Raw genomic sequence first — 15,952 nt, 5'->3', positions numbered from 1 at the left:
CAACTCTCGTAATCCTATTTCCTAAGGTATACCTATACCGGAAAGATTTTCCTCTACTGGCTATGTGGCGTATAAGCTCTGTATCTGTAGGCATTCTATCTGCTCTATGCGAAAAGGTCATGGTTTGATTACTCCATGACACTTCCCAATTTCCCGGCTTTCGGGGATTGGAGATGTTAAAACATAATAGGGACCTATCCACATGGTATTGGTGGAGCTTCAAACTAGGAGGGCTGGAGATATTAAACCTCCTGTCCACCGGTCTCCCACCACTTAACTCAAGTACCTCCCCTAACGTTAAAGGAAATGGTACTAGCCCTGATTTGCTATGACCTTGAGGTACTTGAGAGCATACCCAACAATCTGTTTTATTTAACACACTACCCACTAAGGAGTGATAGTCACTCAATGGATGCCGGTCCATATGGATATTAAAACTGGATTGGCATTTCTTTATGCACCCATCCTCAATGACATTGTTACAGAGCCGACAGATACAGTTTTCTTCAGCTAACAATCCTTCACAATTCCTTCTATGGTCAATGCTATCGGATCGTTTTCTGATACTCGCCTTTGCTTGTTGATTATGTTGTTCTTGGAAAACTACGCCTCCATCTCTGTCATCAGAACCCATTCCAGAACCTCTCTCGACCTCCATGGTACTCTCGCCGGAACAGACTGCTCTGGTCAACATCATGGTCAACAGGAAAATCCGGATCACAGTCTCTTGGGGCAAGTCCATCTTGTAGGAGGAAACGGAGAAGAATGAGAAGGGGGAAAAAATAATTTGAGGGAGAGGGGATGGGAAGTTGGAGAAAAACAATAAAAGGGAACAGGGGATCGACAACTGCTTTTGGTCTTGTGATTTTCAATGCTCAGGTGCCGCCTCAATCCTCCTGGAACAGACACTCCAGTGATACAACCTCTACCGTCTGTTCCTTATCACGGGACCTCTCTGGATCAGCAACCTTCTTACAGTGGGACGAATGAACCCAAGTCTCTCTCTCAGCAACCTTCAATGCTGTAGTGCTAGTCAATAAGACCTGGTATGGTCCTTCCCATCTGTCAATAAGGCAACCTGAGCGTAGAAAATTCCGTATCATTACATAATCCCCAGGTTCAATGTCATGACAATTACTATCTGGTAAATCAGGAATCACTAACTTCAGATTATCATTTTGATTCCTTAACTGTTTACTCATGTTAATCAAGTATTTTACAGTCACTTCATTGTTACACTTCAAATCATCCTGAGGGTTAATCATAACATGCGGTTGTCGACCAAACAAGATTTCAAAGGGAGACAGATTAAGAGGGGACCTGGGAGTGGTTCTGATGCTGTACAGTACAATGGGTAAAGCTTCTGGCCATGTCAGTCCTGTCTCTGCCATCACTTTACTCAGTTTATTTTTAATAGTGCTGTTCACTCTTTCCACTTTCGCACTCGCCTGTGGACGGTATGGAGTGTGCAGCTTGCTATCAATTCCCATCAATTTACACATTCCTTGAAAGACATCACCTGTAAAATGGGTACCCCTATCACTTTCGATAATTCTAGGGATACCATATCTACATACAAATTCCTGCACAATTTTCTTAGCAGTAAACATAGCGGTATTTGTGGCCGCCGGAAATGCTTCGACCCAATTTGAGAAAACATCTATACAAACAAGTACATATTTCAAATTTCGACAAGGGGGTAATTGAATAAAGTCAATCTGTATTACCTGGAAAGGGCCGCCGGCAGGTGGGATATGAGATGGTTCTGTAGGTATTTCCTTTCCGATGTTCTTTCTCAGACAGGTAAGGCATGACATTGCTCTTTTACTCGCATGAGATGAAAATCCTGGGGCACACCAATATGCTCTTACCAACTTGCACATCCCTTCCTTGCCCAGATGAGTCAGCCCGTGAGCTGCCTCAGCTAAACATGGAAGGTATGCTCTGGGGGCCACTGGTTTACCGTGTCCATCCGTCCAGAGTCCTGAGGACTCCTGGCCATATCCTTTTGCCTTCCAGACTGCCTTTTCCTGTGTGGAACACAAATTTTGCATCTCACACAACTTCTGTGTGTTGATGGTATTAAATACCATCAGTTGTGTGGTGTCTGTCTGTCTGGGGGTAGCAGCTGCTAACTTAGCAGCTTCGTCTGCTCGGCTGTTACCAAGTGATACTGGGTCTTGGCTATATGTGTGTGCTTTACATTTGATAACAGCCACTCTGTCGGGTTCCTGTATCGCTGTTAGAAGCCTTTTTATGTGAGCTGCATGCGCTACCGGTGTACCAGCTGCCGTCATGAAATTTCTGAGGCGCCATAGGGCTCCGAAATCATGGACTACCCCGAATGCGTATCTAGAATCGGTGTAGATATTGGCTGATTTGCCCTTAGCCAATTCACATGCTCTGGTTAGGGCGACCAGTTCAGCAACCTGGGCTGAGTGAGGTGGGCCTAGCGGTTCCGCTTCTATGGTGCCTTGGTCATCTACGACTGCGTATCCAGTACACAAGTCTCCCGATTCTGACTGTCTATGACAACTACCGTCCGTGTAGAACGTAAGTTCTACATCTTCCAGTGGGTTGTCACTGATGTCAGGCCTTGCGGTAAAATTTTGGGTCAAATATTCCATACAATCATGTGTGTCTTCCTTTGTATTAAATTCTCCTTCCCCACCACTCTCATCCTCCACCCTTTGTGCCTGTCCAGGCACACCTGGGAGATATGTTGCAGGATTTAATGCACTGCATCTCCTTATGGTGATGTTTACGGGGGCCATTAGTGCCAATTCCCATCTTGTAAACCGCGCTGATGAGACGTGTCTGGTTTGGGCAGAATTTAACAAGGCTGACACTGCATGTGGTGTATGAATTGTGAGGTTGTGACCTAGCACGACGTCTTCGCTTTTCGTTACTAGCAATGCTATCGCAGCAACGCTTCGCAAGCATGTGGGGAGGGATCGCGCTACCGTATCTAGCTGAGCGCTGTAATATGCTACTGGCCTGCTGGCATCACCGTGCTTTTGGGTTAGTACGCCTGCCGCGCAACCAGCACTTTCTGTTCCATATAGTTCAAAGGGTTTCCCATAGTCTGGCATACCCAATGCTGGTGCCTGCGTTAGGCACTGTTTAAGTCTCTCAAATGCTGTCTCGGACTCGTCTGTATGCGAAATCCGATCAGGTTTGTTTGAGACCATCTCCTGCAAGGGTAACGCTAGAATGGAAAACCCTGGGATCCAGTTACGGCAATACCCACACATTCCTAAAAATGTTCTGATCTGTTGCTGGGTTTGTGGCAGAGTCATGTCTCTAATTGCTTGAATTCTATCAGCGGTCAGGTGTCTCAGTCCTTGTGTTAGACAGTGTCCCAAATATTTTACCTTAGTTTTGCATAATTGCAACTTGTCTTTGGAAACCTTGTGTCCTGTGTCTGAAAGATGAAACAGGAGCTGTTTCGTATCCTTCAGGGATGCTTCCAATGAATCAGAACACAGTAGTAGATCATCCACGTACTGTATTAATACTGATCCACTCACTGGTTGGAAAGACTGTAAACAATCATGCAAAGCCTGGGAAAATATACTTGGACTATCTATGAATCCTTGTGGTAATCGAGTCCATGTGTATTGGACTCCTCTGTATGTAAATGCAAACAAATATTGACTGTCAGGGTGCAGAGGTACCGAAAAGAAAGCGGAGCAGAGGTCAATAACAGTGAAAAATTTCGCAGTGGGAGGGATTTGCATTAGGATGACAGCTGGATTTGGCACTACGGGGAACTGACTCTCAACTATTTTGTTAATCCCCCTTAGATCCTGCACTAGCCGGTAACCCCTCCCCCCACTCTTTTTAACAGGGAAGATGGGACTATTGGCAGTGCTGGACGTTCTTACCAGAATGCCCTGTTGTAGCAAGCGCTCTATTACGGGGTACACTCCTAACTCCACCTCTGGCTTCAGAGGGTACTGTGAGATTTTTGGAGCTATCCTACCATCTTTTACTTGTACAACTACCGGAGCTACGTTTGCCATTAATCCAGTGTCCTGTCCATCTTTAGTCCAAAGTGACTCTGGTATCTGAGATGTCATTTCTTCTACTTGGGAGGGAGTCCTATTTGTCATAATGGTATGTGACATTAATTTTGATGGGGAGTCTAACATGTCTCGTACTTCCTGAGCGTGATTCTCAGGTATGTCCAAGAATACACCTTCAGGAGTACAATAAATGACGCACCCCATTTTACACAGTAAGTCTCTTCCCAGGAGATTAGTCGGTGCCGATGCAGCCAGCAAAAAGGAATGCTTGGTATGTAAAGGCCCTATTGTAATCTCGGCTGGTTTGCTAACAGGGCAGTGCTGGACTACTCCCGTTACCCCTATGGCTGGAATTGTCTTACCAGTGGTTCTCATGCCCACTGTCGAATTTATCACTGATTTGGCCGCCCCTGTGTCTACAAGAAAGTTTAATGATTTACCAGCTACATTGATTGCAATTTCTGGTTCACTCCCAAGACTTGCAATCAATTTTACTGGCTGCAGATTACAGGTATGGCCACACCCCTATTGGGTATGGTGACCTCCCTGAATCCCGCTGGCAGCAACTACTTGTGATGGAGTTAATTGGGAGCTACCAGAGGCTTGCCAGTCTCTGTTCGGGGGATATCTTTTTGTTTCCCCTGTATGTGGCTCATAACTCCGTTTCTGCGGACCCTGATCCCAATGTCGTGTGTCGTGTCGTTGTCTAGGGGGTTGATATGAGTTTCGTGAATTCTTCACTCTACAATCTCGTGCCATGTGTCCATGTTTATGACAAGAATAACAAGTAACCACATTTGACTTACCCACAGGGTTTGGTGATATAAACAAAGGCTGCCTTGTGGTCAGGGCCTGTATACTTACTGCCATTAACTTATCACCTTGTTGTTCCCTGTGTCTGGTGATATTCCGGTCGTGATCAATAGCAGCCTCTCTCAAAGTAGCCACAGACAGACCTCGCCAACATGGTTGTGTGGTCTGTACCCTAGTCTTTAATGATTCTTTTAAACCATCCATCAGTACCGATACTGCTACTTCTCGATGGTTTATGTTTGTTTTAATGTCCTCTATGCCTGTGTATTTTGCCATTTCTAATAATGCTCTGTGAAAATACTCTGCAGCTGTTTCTGACTCCTTCTGTTTAATGGAGAATATTTTGTTCCATTTAACTACGGCTGGGAAATACTCCTTTAACTGTAAACTTATTCTTTTTACATTGTCTTTGTTGTACACTTCTGTAAGAGGTACATCCTGATCTAATCCACAGTCAGCTAAAAATTGAGCTGCGTCGACATTGGAGGGTAAACATGCTCTCAGCAATATCTGCCAGTCTTTATTGTTGGGCTCTACAGTGTTACCTAGGTCTCTGATGTATTTTTGGCTGGCAACTAAGTCTTTTCTAGGGTCAGGGAATTCCGACACTATGGTCCTTAATTCCATTCGGGAAAATGGGCTGTACATGGCAATGTTCCTAACAGGAGTGACTCCTGAAGTGTCTGTTTTCCCATTTGGAACTACTATTACCTTAACAGGATTAACTCTAACAACCTCATTCTGTGTAGATTCTACAGGCTGTGGTGAAATAGTTTCAGCATAGTGTATGGTGCCGTACTTACCCGTTGATACGACCTCACCTATCCCTCCGCTAGGGGCTTTCGTTACTAATCTCGGGGGTGGAGCTGTGCCTCCTGTGGTCTCTGCTATGGTGGCTGCTAGAGAGAGCGCTGAAATTGTGGCCGATTCGTCCTCTTGATCACACTCCTGAGGAAAGTTCAAAACAGGGTACAACTTGCACGGGTTAATACTTGCATTGGTTAATTGGTTATTATCTTTAACATTTACACAGTTGCTAAGTGTTTGTGTGTTACACCTTAGTGCGTCATTCTCCGCAACCAATTTCTCTCCTGATATGTATGGTGGCGGCGGGGCCGTGGCTATCAGTTTTCTGATCGAGCCAGATCCCGCCGCCTGAGCCAATCCTCTCTGTATGTCACCCTCCTGTTGCCACAACTGTAAATAATCATAATGCTTGATTCGTCTCTTTGCTGATTTAATGAGACATATCCTTCTCCTTAAATTTTGTAACACTTCTAGGCTGAAGCTACCTACTTTTGGGAATTTCTCCCCGTCATGTACCGTCATTCTCTCCCATTCATCACATAAAGCTTCTGTGTGACTTCCGTATTTCTCACACATTACGTACCTTGCCGACCCGACTGGTCGGTTCACTGAATCAACCCGAACCGAGGTTGATCGCCCCCTACCTGAACAAGTGGCCCCCATAGTTCGAAGGTGTTGCTTTATTCAGCCAACCCTTACGCAAACCAAAATGTTCAAAATAGGCTGACGGTGGCGGTTTACCGAGTACCCCACTCACTCGCCCACGCCGACCAATACGACCTGATCACACTGATATAGTGCTGGCGTACTCGACCCAGGGCCCCTGCGACCTGAACCTCTATTTACTGGAACCTGCGAGGGTTATCCGAAGAACACTTACTCTTTCCAGTAACTATTGGTTGTTGGATAGTTCCTGAGTGAGCAGCGAACCTCCCTTAAAATAAAAAAAATTACACAAATCACGTTAGAATGTACAAATAGCGTTTATGACCTTCGTACACAAATAGTACCGGTCAGGTTTACTAATGCACACAATTACGTGCGGTACAATCGTTCAGCACATAAGCAACTAATCTTATGTACGGAGCGACCAGTGGAATCGAAAATTGCGGCTGCGAATTCCTTCAGCAAGAGCTTGTATGGCCTATATGGGTGTTGCACCAACCCTTTTTTTGGTGTTGTGCCTGTGGACTGTATAGCGGACTTCCTTGTCTGCTGTACCTGAACCTGCTGGTCTGCTATGACCTCCTGGTCTGTTACAGTATGACCTCCTGGTCTGCTATACTCTAATGCTCAAATTTTATGTTTAACCAGAGATGCCTCCCTAGCCACCATGCACGTCACTTACATGTATGTACCTCTGCGAGAACTCGACTTCTTGTGGTTCAACCTGTAAAATTGTATAAACTTATATATACAAAACACTCACTCACCACACGTACACTTTTGCTTCTATTTCTATTTCTGCGCAGAAATTTCTCTTTAGACCAGATGTGTTACAAATTAGGAGAAGGATCTATTAATTTAAATTTTGAATGTTAAAATAAATTTTCGCTATTTATCGCCTGTTGCGTTATTTATCGCCTGTTGCGCTATTTATCGCCTGTTGCGCTATTTAAAAATCAACACTATAGTGTGGCTTGAGTTACGTGGGCGTACCCAGATGCTCCGTTGCGTAATTTACGCTGCGTGCGTCGGCCTTTGCGTACGCGAGTCTCAGCCCTTTGTAAGAGACACGTGTACACAAAGCCAATGTCCACCGTAACACAACTAACACGTTTTATCAATGTAGATGATCCTCGATCATCTACCAAGCACCACACCAATCTCTCTTTATACCTTTAGGTAGAGTTGCGTGTATTTCTATACCTTAACTGTATTACCTTTACTTTTACACTTTAACTATGAAATAGCGACAAATCTCTCTTAGTACGTTTATCAATTATACAATGGCAAACAGGAGAGTGATATATGAAAATACACGAATGAAAAGAAATGCAGATATGCGTGCGTGTGTACGCAAGACAGAAATAAAGTTTTAAAAGGACACTATCGTTTTGTTCTTACCTCCGGTCCCGGATTCCTTCAGCACCCTTTACTAAGCGAAGCAGACGCTTATCCAAACAGCACTACGAGGAATATGATCTCCCGCCCTTTGCTGCTGGATAATGTCTGCTGAAATTACCTAGTGCAGATATGTGAAGGACGGGCGAGCCGCCAATTGATAAAGCTGAATATTTATCGTATATAAAACCCTTTATGAGGTCTAAGAACACTGTACGCTATTTACGTGTGAAGTACCGTAAGGGTACGCTCGTTGCGTAACAATCGCTCAGCCGTAGTCGAGACGCTCAAGCGTCACGTTCGCTCACGGCCAAGAGATCACTGGCAGGCACGCTATTGGCTGCTGACTAACGTAATGATTCGCTATAGCGTAGCGGACGCTCGGGACCACGAGGAGATCACCAGCGGCGCTGACGCTCACAATGTTAAACCTTTAAATCTAAACCATAAACAATGCAGTATGCTGTAAAACCTTAGTGTAGAGATAGGGTGTAGATGCAACACAATGTAACCTTATTAACTCAAAAGCTGTTTGAGCGTCACCGACGCTCTGAGAATACTTAACACTATAAGAAATACACAGATACCTGGGCTTAGGGTCCAACGCCTAATATATATATATTCTGAATGATATACTTGCAAAAGAATTAATACAAATACAAATCATACACTACAATATAACATAGACTACCTAACCAGATAACTACACAGGAAATATAATACAATTACTATTTAAGGGAAAATAAGAGAGAAAGAGGAGAAGAGAGAGAGAGAGAGAAATTGGCCCACAATAACAAGAAGATCAATATAGTTGCGGAGAAAAACTTACGCACAAGGGGAAACGATCGCATGCGCCTCTGGACATCCAGCTCCCGATTTTCAGCAATGATAACCGTTGAAGAGTGAGTGCTGGATGTGATCGGCCTGTCTATTTATGCCCCACACACAATGCAATTCAATGGTCCCTACAATCTCATTGTTCATTGGACACAGGAATTCCTCCTCGCATTATAACAAAAGGTCATAGGTTGATTCATACAGGTGGGCCGTGACTATTTCCAACAGCTCAGGTGGGAGAGAAACTGGGTTTCCCGCCGCATGGATAAGTAAGTGCAAATACAGTAAATGTTCATAAACTTCTTATGTCCATAACTATTCGCACGAGCGATTAATCCGCTTCAAACCAACACCGGAATATTGCTAATTAAATACTCTTCCGATGGGTACTAAACACCACTGTATTACTCCTGTCTGACCCTTCGTATCAAACAAAGAGGGATTTCTCTGTTCACGAACATTCTATATTAACCAAACTTTCAGAATCTATCAAAGGGACCATGATCTACAAAATACATTATATAGTGAAAATATGTAACGATTGAGTCGCACGCTACGATCACATAAACTCTACCGTAAATACGCATACCGTGCGCCTGCGGGTGCCCGCGACTGTGAGTATGCATTTCATCATTAGTGGCTGGGTGAAGATAAAATGCTTTGTTGATGTTTTGTGATGTTGATTAAACAGAGATCAACACCAAAGATAGGTTTAGACTTGATGAGGACCTGCTTAGAATGCATTAGGCCAGTTGTTCCCAAACTGTGTGCCGTGGCACCCTGGGGTGCTGTGAGACACTTGCTGGGGTGCCTCGGGTTGGTGGTCCAGGGCCAATTCAAATTATTTATGGTCAATGTAATAGTCAAAACCATTGCTAGTGGCTGCCAATCATAAAAAATGTGGACAAACAGAAGCAAATCTTGTCTCTCACTGCACAATTGAACCTAAGGATGACATATAAACACAATTGACTTACTGTAATTTAATATTTCTTTCTAAATTTCTGAATCAGAAACTTTTGGCCTAGGGGTGCCATGAAAAATAATTCTGATACTCTAAGGCGCCGTGACTCAAAAAAGTTTGAGAACCACTACATTAGGCTATAAAGTAAATGCTATCATCTCAAACAATATGGTCTCTTCCGCTGACATACATTACTGTACTTTTTATTTGTATTTTATTTTTATCTTTCTATGTTTCTTTGAGGAGGGCTAACAGAGGTGCAAGTAGTGGTGCAAAATTGGACAGAACTAAAACACAGGTCAACCATTTAGTTAGGTTTCCCAAGATGTACTATATGTGCTATCAAATATAATAATATTCATCTCTTTTAGGTCTCCCTAAGGCAGCAGTTATAAATCAAGCACGTCTTTTGATAAGCTCTTCGATAAGTACTCTAGCTGGAGTTACATGCAAGGATGTATTGTACATACCACTGCCTTTGTACCACAGCGCTGGACTTATGATTGGGGTTCGTGGATGCATACAGCAAGGTACTCTACCTAACTTCAAATATTTCTGTGTTTCCTACATATGCTAAAACAACAAGCTCATTTACCCAGTAAACCTTAAGTTTAGACTAATGTATTTTCCTTGTTATCCTCTACACATACTGTACTATTCAATTTTCATTCTTCTAGAATGCGTAGAATATATTAATAATTTACATTTGGTCCTCATTAGAGGAGGACTGACAACTTTTGGCCTGGGGGATAGCTTAAGTAAATACTGGGGTGCCTCAGGATACTTGCAGGGGTGCCTCAACATTGCCTCGCCACCTCAAACTCAACATTTCCAAAACAGGATTAATTATTTTCCCACCAGCTAAGAGTAGTTACCAACCTGATATCTCCATAACTGTTGACAATGCAACTATCCACCCTACCCCACAAGCTCGCTGCCTAGGTGTCACCCTTGACTCTGAACTGTCCTTTGTTCCACACATTCAATCTGTCTCTAAATCATGTTACATGTAGAGATGAGCGCCGGAAATTTTTCGGGTTTTGTGTTTTGGTTTTGGGTTCGGTTCCGCGGCCGTGTTTTGGGTTCGACCGCGTTTTGGCAAAACCTCACCGAATTTTTTTTGTCGGATTCGGGTGTGTTTTGGATTCGGGTGTTTTTTTCAAAAAACCCTAAAAAACAGCTTAAATCATAGAATTTGGGGGTCATTTTGATCCCAAAGTATTATTAACCTCAAAAACCATAATTTCCACTCATTTTCAGTCTATTCTGAATACCTCACACCTCACAATATTATTTTTAGTCCTAAAATTTGCACCGAGGTCGCTGTGTGAGTAAGATAAGCGACCCTAGTGGCCGACACAAACACCGGGCCCATCTAGGAGTGGCACTGCAGTGTCACACAGGATGTCCCTTCCAAAAAACCCTCCCCAAACAGCACATGACGCAAAGAAAAAAAGAGGCGCAATGAGGTAGCTGTGTGAGTAAGATAAGCGACCCTAGTGGCCGACACAAACACCGGGCCCATCTAGGAGTGGCACTGCAGTGTCACGCAGGATGTCCCTTCCAAAAAACCCTCCCCAAACAGCACATGACGCAAAGAAAAAAAGAGGCGCAATGAGGTAGCTGTGTGAGTAAGATAAGCGACCCTAGTGGCCGACACAAACACCGGGCCCATCTAGGAGTGGCACTGCAGTGTCACGCAGGATGTCCCTTCCAAAAAACCCTCCCCAAACAGCACATGACGCAAAGAAAAAAAGAGGCGCAATGAGGTAGCTGACTGTGTGAGTAAGATAAGCGACCCTAGTGGCCGACACAAACACTGGGCCCATCTAGGAGTGGCACTGCAGTGTCACGCAGGATGTCCCTTCCAAAAAACCCTCCCCAAACAGCACATGACGCAAAGAAAAAAAGAGGCGCAATGAGGTAGCTGACTGTGTGAGTAAGATAAGCGACCCTAGTGGCCGACACAAACACCGGGCCCATCTAGGAGTGGCACTGCAGTGTCACGCAGGATGTCCCTTCCAAAAAACCCTCCCCAAACAGCACATGACGCAAAGAAAAAAAGAGGCGCAATGAGGTAGCTGACTGTGTGAGTAAGATAAGCGACCCTAGTGGCCGACACAAACACCGGGCCCATCTAGGAGTGGCACTGCAGTGTCACGCAGGATGTCCCTTCCAAAAAACCCTCCCCAAACAGCACATGACGCAAAGAAAAAAAGAGGCGCAATGAGGTAGCTGACTGTGTGAGTAAGATAAGCGACCCTAGTGGCCGACACAAACACCGGGCCCATCTAGGAGTGGCACTGCAGTGTCACGCAGGATGTCCCTTCCAAAAAACCCTCCCCAAACAGCACATGACGCAAAGAAAAAAAGAGGCGCAATGAGGTAGCTGACTGTGTGAGTAAGATAAGCGACCCTAGTGGCCGACACAAACACCGGGCCCATCTAGGAGTGGCACTGCAGTGTCACGCAGGATGTCCCTTCCAAAAAACCCTCCCCAAACAGCACATGACGCAAAGAAAAAAAGAGGCGCAATGAGGTAGCTGACTGTGTGAGTAAGATAAGCGACCCTAGTGGCCGACACAAACACCGGGCCCATCTAGGAGTGGCACTGCAGTGTCACGCAGGATGGCCCTTCCAAAAAACCCTCCCCAAACAGCACATGACGCAAAGAAAAAGAAAAGAAAAAAGAGGTGCAAGATGGAATTGTCCTTGGGCCCTCCCACCCACACTTATGTTGTATAAACAAAACAGGACATGCACACTTTAACCAACCCATCATTTCAGTGACAGGGTCTGCCACACGACTGTGACTGATATGACGGGTTGGTTTGGACCCCCCCCAAAAAAGAAGCAATTAATCTCTCCTTGCACAAACTGGCTCTACAGAGGCAAGATGTCCACCTCATCATCATCCTCCGATATAACACCGTGTACATCCCCCTCCTCACAGATTATCAATTCGTCCCCACTGGAATCCACCATCTCAGCTCCCTGTGTACTTTGTGGAGGCAATTGCTGCTGGTCAATGTCTCCGCGGAGGAATTGATTATAATTCATTTTAATGAACATCATCTTCTCCACATTTTCTGGATGTAACCTCGTACGCCGATTGCTGACAAGGTGAGCGGCGGTACTAAACACTCTTTCGGAGTACACACTTGTGGGAGGGCAACTTAGGTAGAATAAAGCCAGTTTGTGCAAGGGCCTCCAAATTGCCTCTTTTTCCTGCCAGTATAAGTACGGACTGTGTGACGTGCCTACTTGGATGCGGTCACTCATATAATCCTCCACCATTCTTTCAATGGGGAGAGAATCATATGCAGTGCCAGTAGACGACATGTCCGTATCCGTAATCGTTGTCAGGTCCTTCAGTCCGGACCAGATGTCAGCATCAGCAGTCGCTCCAGACTGCCCTGCATCACCGCCAGCGGGTGGGCTCGGAATTCTGAGCCTTTTCCTCGCACCCCCAGTTGCGGGAGAATGTGAAGGAGGAGATGTTGACAGGTCGCGTTCCGCTTGACTTGACAATTTTCTCACCAGCAGGTCTTTCAACCCCAGCAGACTTGTGTCTGCCGGAAAGAGAGATCCAAGGTAGGCTTTAAATCTAGGATCGAGCACGGTGGCCAAAATGTAGTGCTCTGATTTCAACAGATTGACCACCCGTGAATCCTTGTTAAGCGAATTAAGGGCTCCATCCACAAGTCCCACATGCCTAGCGGAATCGCTCCGTGTTAGCTCCTCCTTCAATGTCTCCAGCTTCTTCTGCAAAAGCCTGATGAGGGGAATGACCTGACTCAGGCTGGCAGTGTCTGAACTGACTTCACGTGTGGCAAGTTCAAAGGGCATCAGAACCTTGCACAACGTTGAAATCATTCTCCACTGCGCTTGAGACAGGTGCATTCCACCTCCTATATCGTGCTCAATTGTATAGGCTTGAATGGCCTTTTGCTGCTCCTCCAACCTCTGAAGCATATAGAGGGTTGAATTCCACCTCGTTACCACTTCTTGCTTCAGATGATGGCAGGGCAGGTTCAGTAGTTTTTGCTGGTGCTCCAGTCTTCTGTACGTGGTGCCTGTACGCCGAAAGTGTCCCGCAATTCTTCTGGCCACCGACAGCATCTCTTGCACGCCCCTGTCGTTTTTAAAAAAATTCTGCACCACCAAATTCAAGGTATGTGCAAAACATGGGACGTGCTGGAATTTGCCCATATTTAATGCACACACAATATTGCTGGCGTTGTCCGATGCCACAAATCCACAGGAGAGTCCAATTGGGGTAAGCCATTCCGCGATGATCTTCCTCAGTTGCCGTAAGAGGTTTTCAGCTGTGTGCGTATTCTGGAAACCGGTGATACAAAGCGTAGCCTGCCTAGGAAAGAGTTGGCGTTTGTGAGATGCTGCTACTGGTGCCGCCGCTGCTGTTCTTGCGGCGGGAGTCCATACATCTACCCAGTGGGCTGTCACAGTCATATAGTCCTGACCCTGCCCTGCTCCACTTGTTCACATGTCCGTGGTTAAGTGGACATTGGGTACAAGTGCATTTTTTAGGACACTGGTGAGTCTTTTTCTGACGTCCGTGTACATTCTCGGTATCGCCTGCCTAGAGAAGTGGAACCTAGATGGTATTTGGTAACGGGGGCACACTGCCTCAATAAATTGTCTAGTTCCCTGTGAACTAACGGCGGATACCGGACGCACGTCTAACACCAACATAGTTGTCAAGGCCTCAGTTATCCGCTTTGCAGCAGGATGACTGCTGTGATATTTCATCTTCCTCGCAAAGGACTGTTGAACAGTCAATTGCTTACTGGAAGTAGTACAAGTGGGCTTACGACTTCCCATCTGGGATGACCATCGACTCCCAGCAGCAACAACAGCAGCGCCAGCAGCAGTAGGCGTTACACGCAAGGATGCATCGGAGGAATCCCAGGCAGGAGAGGAATCATCAGAATTGCCAGTGACATGGCCTGCAGGACTATTGGCATTCCTGGGGAAGGAGGAAATTGACACTGAGGGAGTTGGTGGGGTGGTTTGCGTGAGCTTGGTTACAAGAGGAAGGGATTTACTGGTCAGTGGACTGCTTCCGCTGTCGGCCAAAGTTTTTGAACTTGTCACTGACTTATTATGAATGCGCTGCAGGTGACGTATAAGGGAGGATGTTCCGAGGTGGTTAACGTCCTTACCCCTACTTATTACAGCTTGACAAAGGGAACACACGGCTTGACAAATGTTGTCCGCATTTCTGGTGAAATACTTCCACACCGAAGAGCTGATTTTTTTGGTATTTTCACCTGGCATGTCAACGGCCATATTCCTCCCACGGACAACAGGTGTCTCCCCGGGTGCCTGACTTAAACAAACCACCTCACCATCAGAATCCTCCTGGTCAATTTCCTCCCCAGCGCCAGCAACACCCATATCCTCCTCATCCTGGTGTACTTCAACACTGACATCTTCAATCTGACTATCAGGAACTGGACTGCGGGTGCTCCTTCCAGCACTTGCAGGGGGCGTGCAAATGGTGGAAGGCGCATGCTCTTCACGTCCAGTGTTGGGAAGGTCAGGCATCGCAACCGACACAATTGGACTCTCCTTGTGGATTTGGGATTTCGAAGAACGCACAGTTCTTTGCTGTGCTTTTTCCAGCTTGAGTCTTTTCATTTTTCTAGCGAGAGGCTGAGTGCTTCCATCCTCATGTGAAGCTGAACCACTAGCCATGAACATAGGCCAGGGCCTCAGCCGTTCCTTGCCACTCCGTGTGGTAAATGGCATATTGGCAAGTTTACGCTTCTCCTCCGACAATTTTATTTTAGGTTTTGGAGTCCTTTTTTTACTGATATTTGGTGTTTTGGATTTGACATGCTCTGTACTATGACATTGGGCATCGGCCTTGGCAGACGACGTTGCTGGCATTTCATCGTCTCGGCCATGACTAGTGGCAGCAGCTTCAGCACGAGGTGGAAGTGGATCTTGATCTTTCCCTAATTTTGGAACCTCAACATTTTTGTTCTCCATATTTTAATAGGCACAACTAAAAGGCACCTCAGGTAAACAATGGAGATGGATGGATACTAGTATACAATTATGGATGGGCTGCCGAGTGCCGACACAGAGGTAGCTACAGCCGTGGACTACCGTACTGTACTGTGTCTGCTGCTAATATAGACTGGTTGATAATGAGATGTAGTATGTATGTATAAAGAAGAAAGAAAAAAAAACCACGGGTAGGTGGTATACAATTATGGACGGACTGCCGAGTGCCGACACAGAGGTAGCTACAGCCGTGGACTACCGTACTGTACTGTGTCTGCTGCTAATATAGACTGGATGATAATGAGATGTAGTATGTATAAAGAAGAAAGAAAAAAAACACGGGTAGGTGGTATACAATTATGGATGGACTGCCGAGTGCCGACACAGAGGTAGCTACAGCCGT

The 15,952-nt window shown here is 45.6% G+C and overlaps 1 protein-coding gene across 2 annotated transcripts in view; it reads left to right on the top strand.

The window, feature by feature from the left end:
* The window catches only part of LOC134932159 (long-chain fatty acid transport protein 2-like), a 266,805-nt gene that overhangs the window by 24,413 nt on the left and 226,440 nt on the right, over positions 1–15,952 (top strand). For both annotated transcript variants that reach the window (XM_063926307.1, XM_063926306.1), the window contains exon 3: positions 9,885–10,043. In XM_063926307.1, the coding sequence (XP_063782377.1) occupies positions 9,885–10,043 (159 nt within the window). The remainder of the gene's footprint in view (positions 1–9,884; positions 10,044–15,952) is intronic.

Source organism: Pseudophryne corroboree, chromosome 6, assembly GCF_028390025.1.
Source record: "Pseudophryne corroboree isolate aPseCor3 chromosome 6, aPseCor3.hap2, whole genome shotgun sequence".
NCBI classification, from domain to species: domain Eukaryota; kingdom Metazoa; phylum Chordata; class Amphibia; order Anura; family Myobatrachidae; genus Pseudophryne; species Pseudophryne corroboree.
Note: the sequence above shows the minus strand (reverse complement) of the source record. Positions and strands in the feature narration are given on the sequence as shown.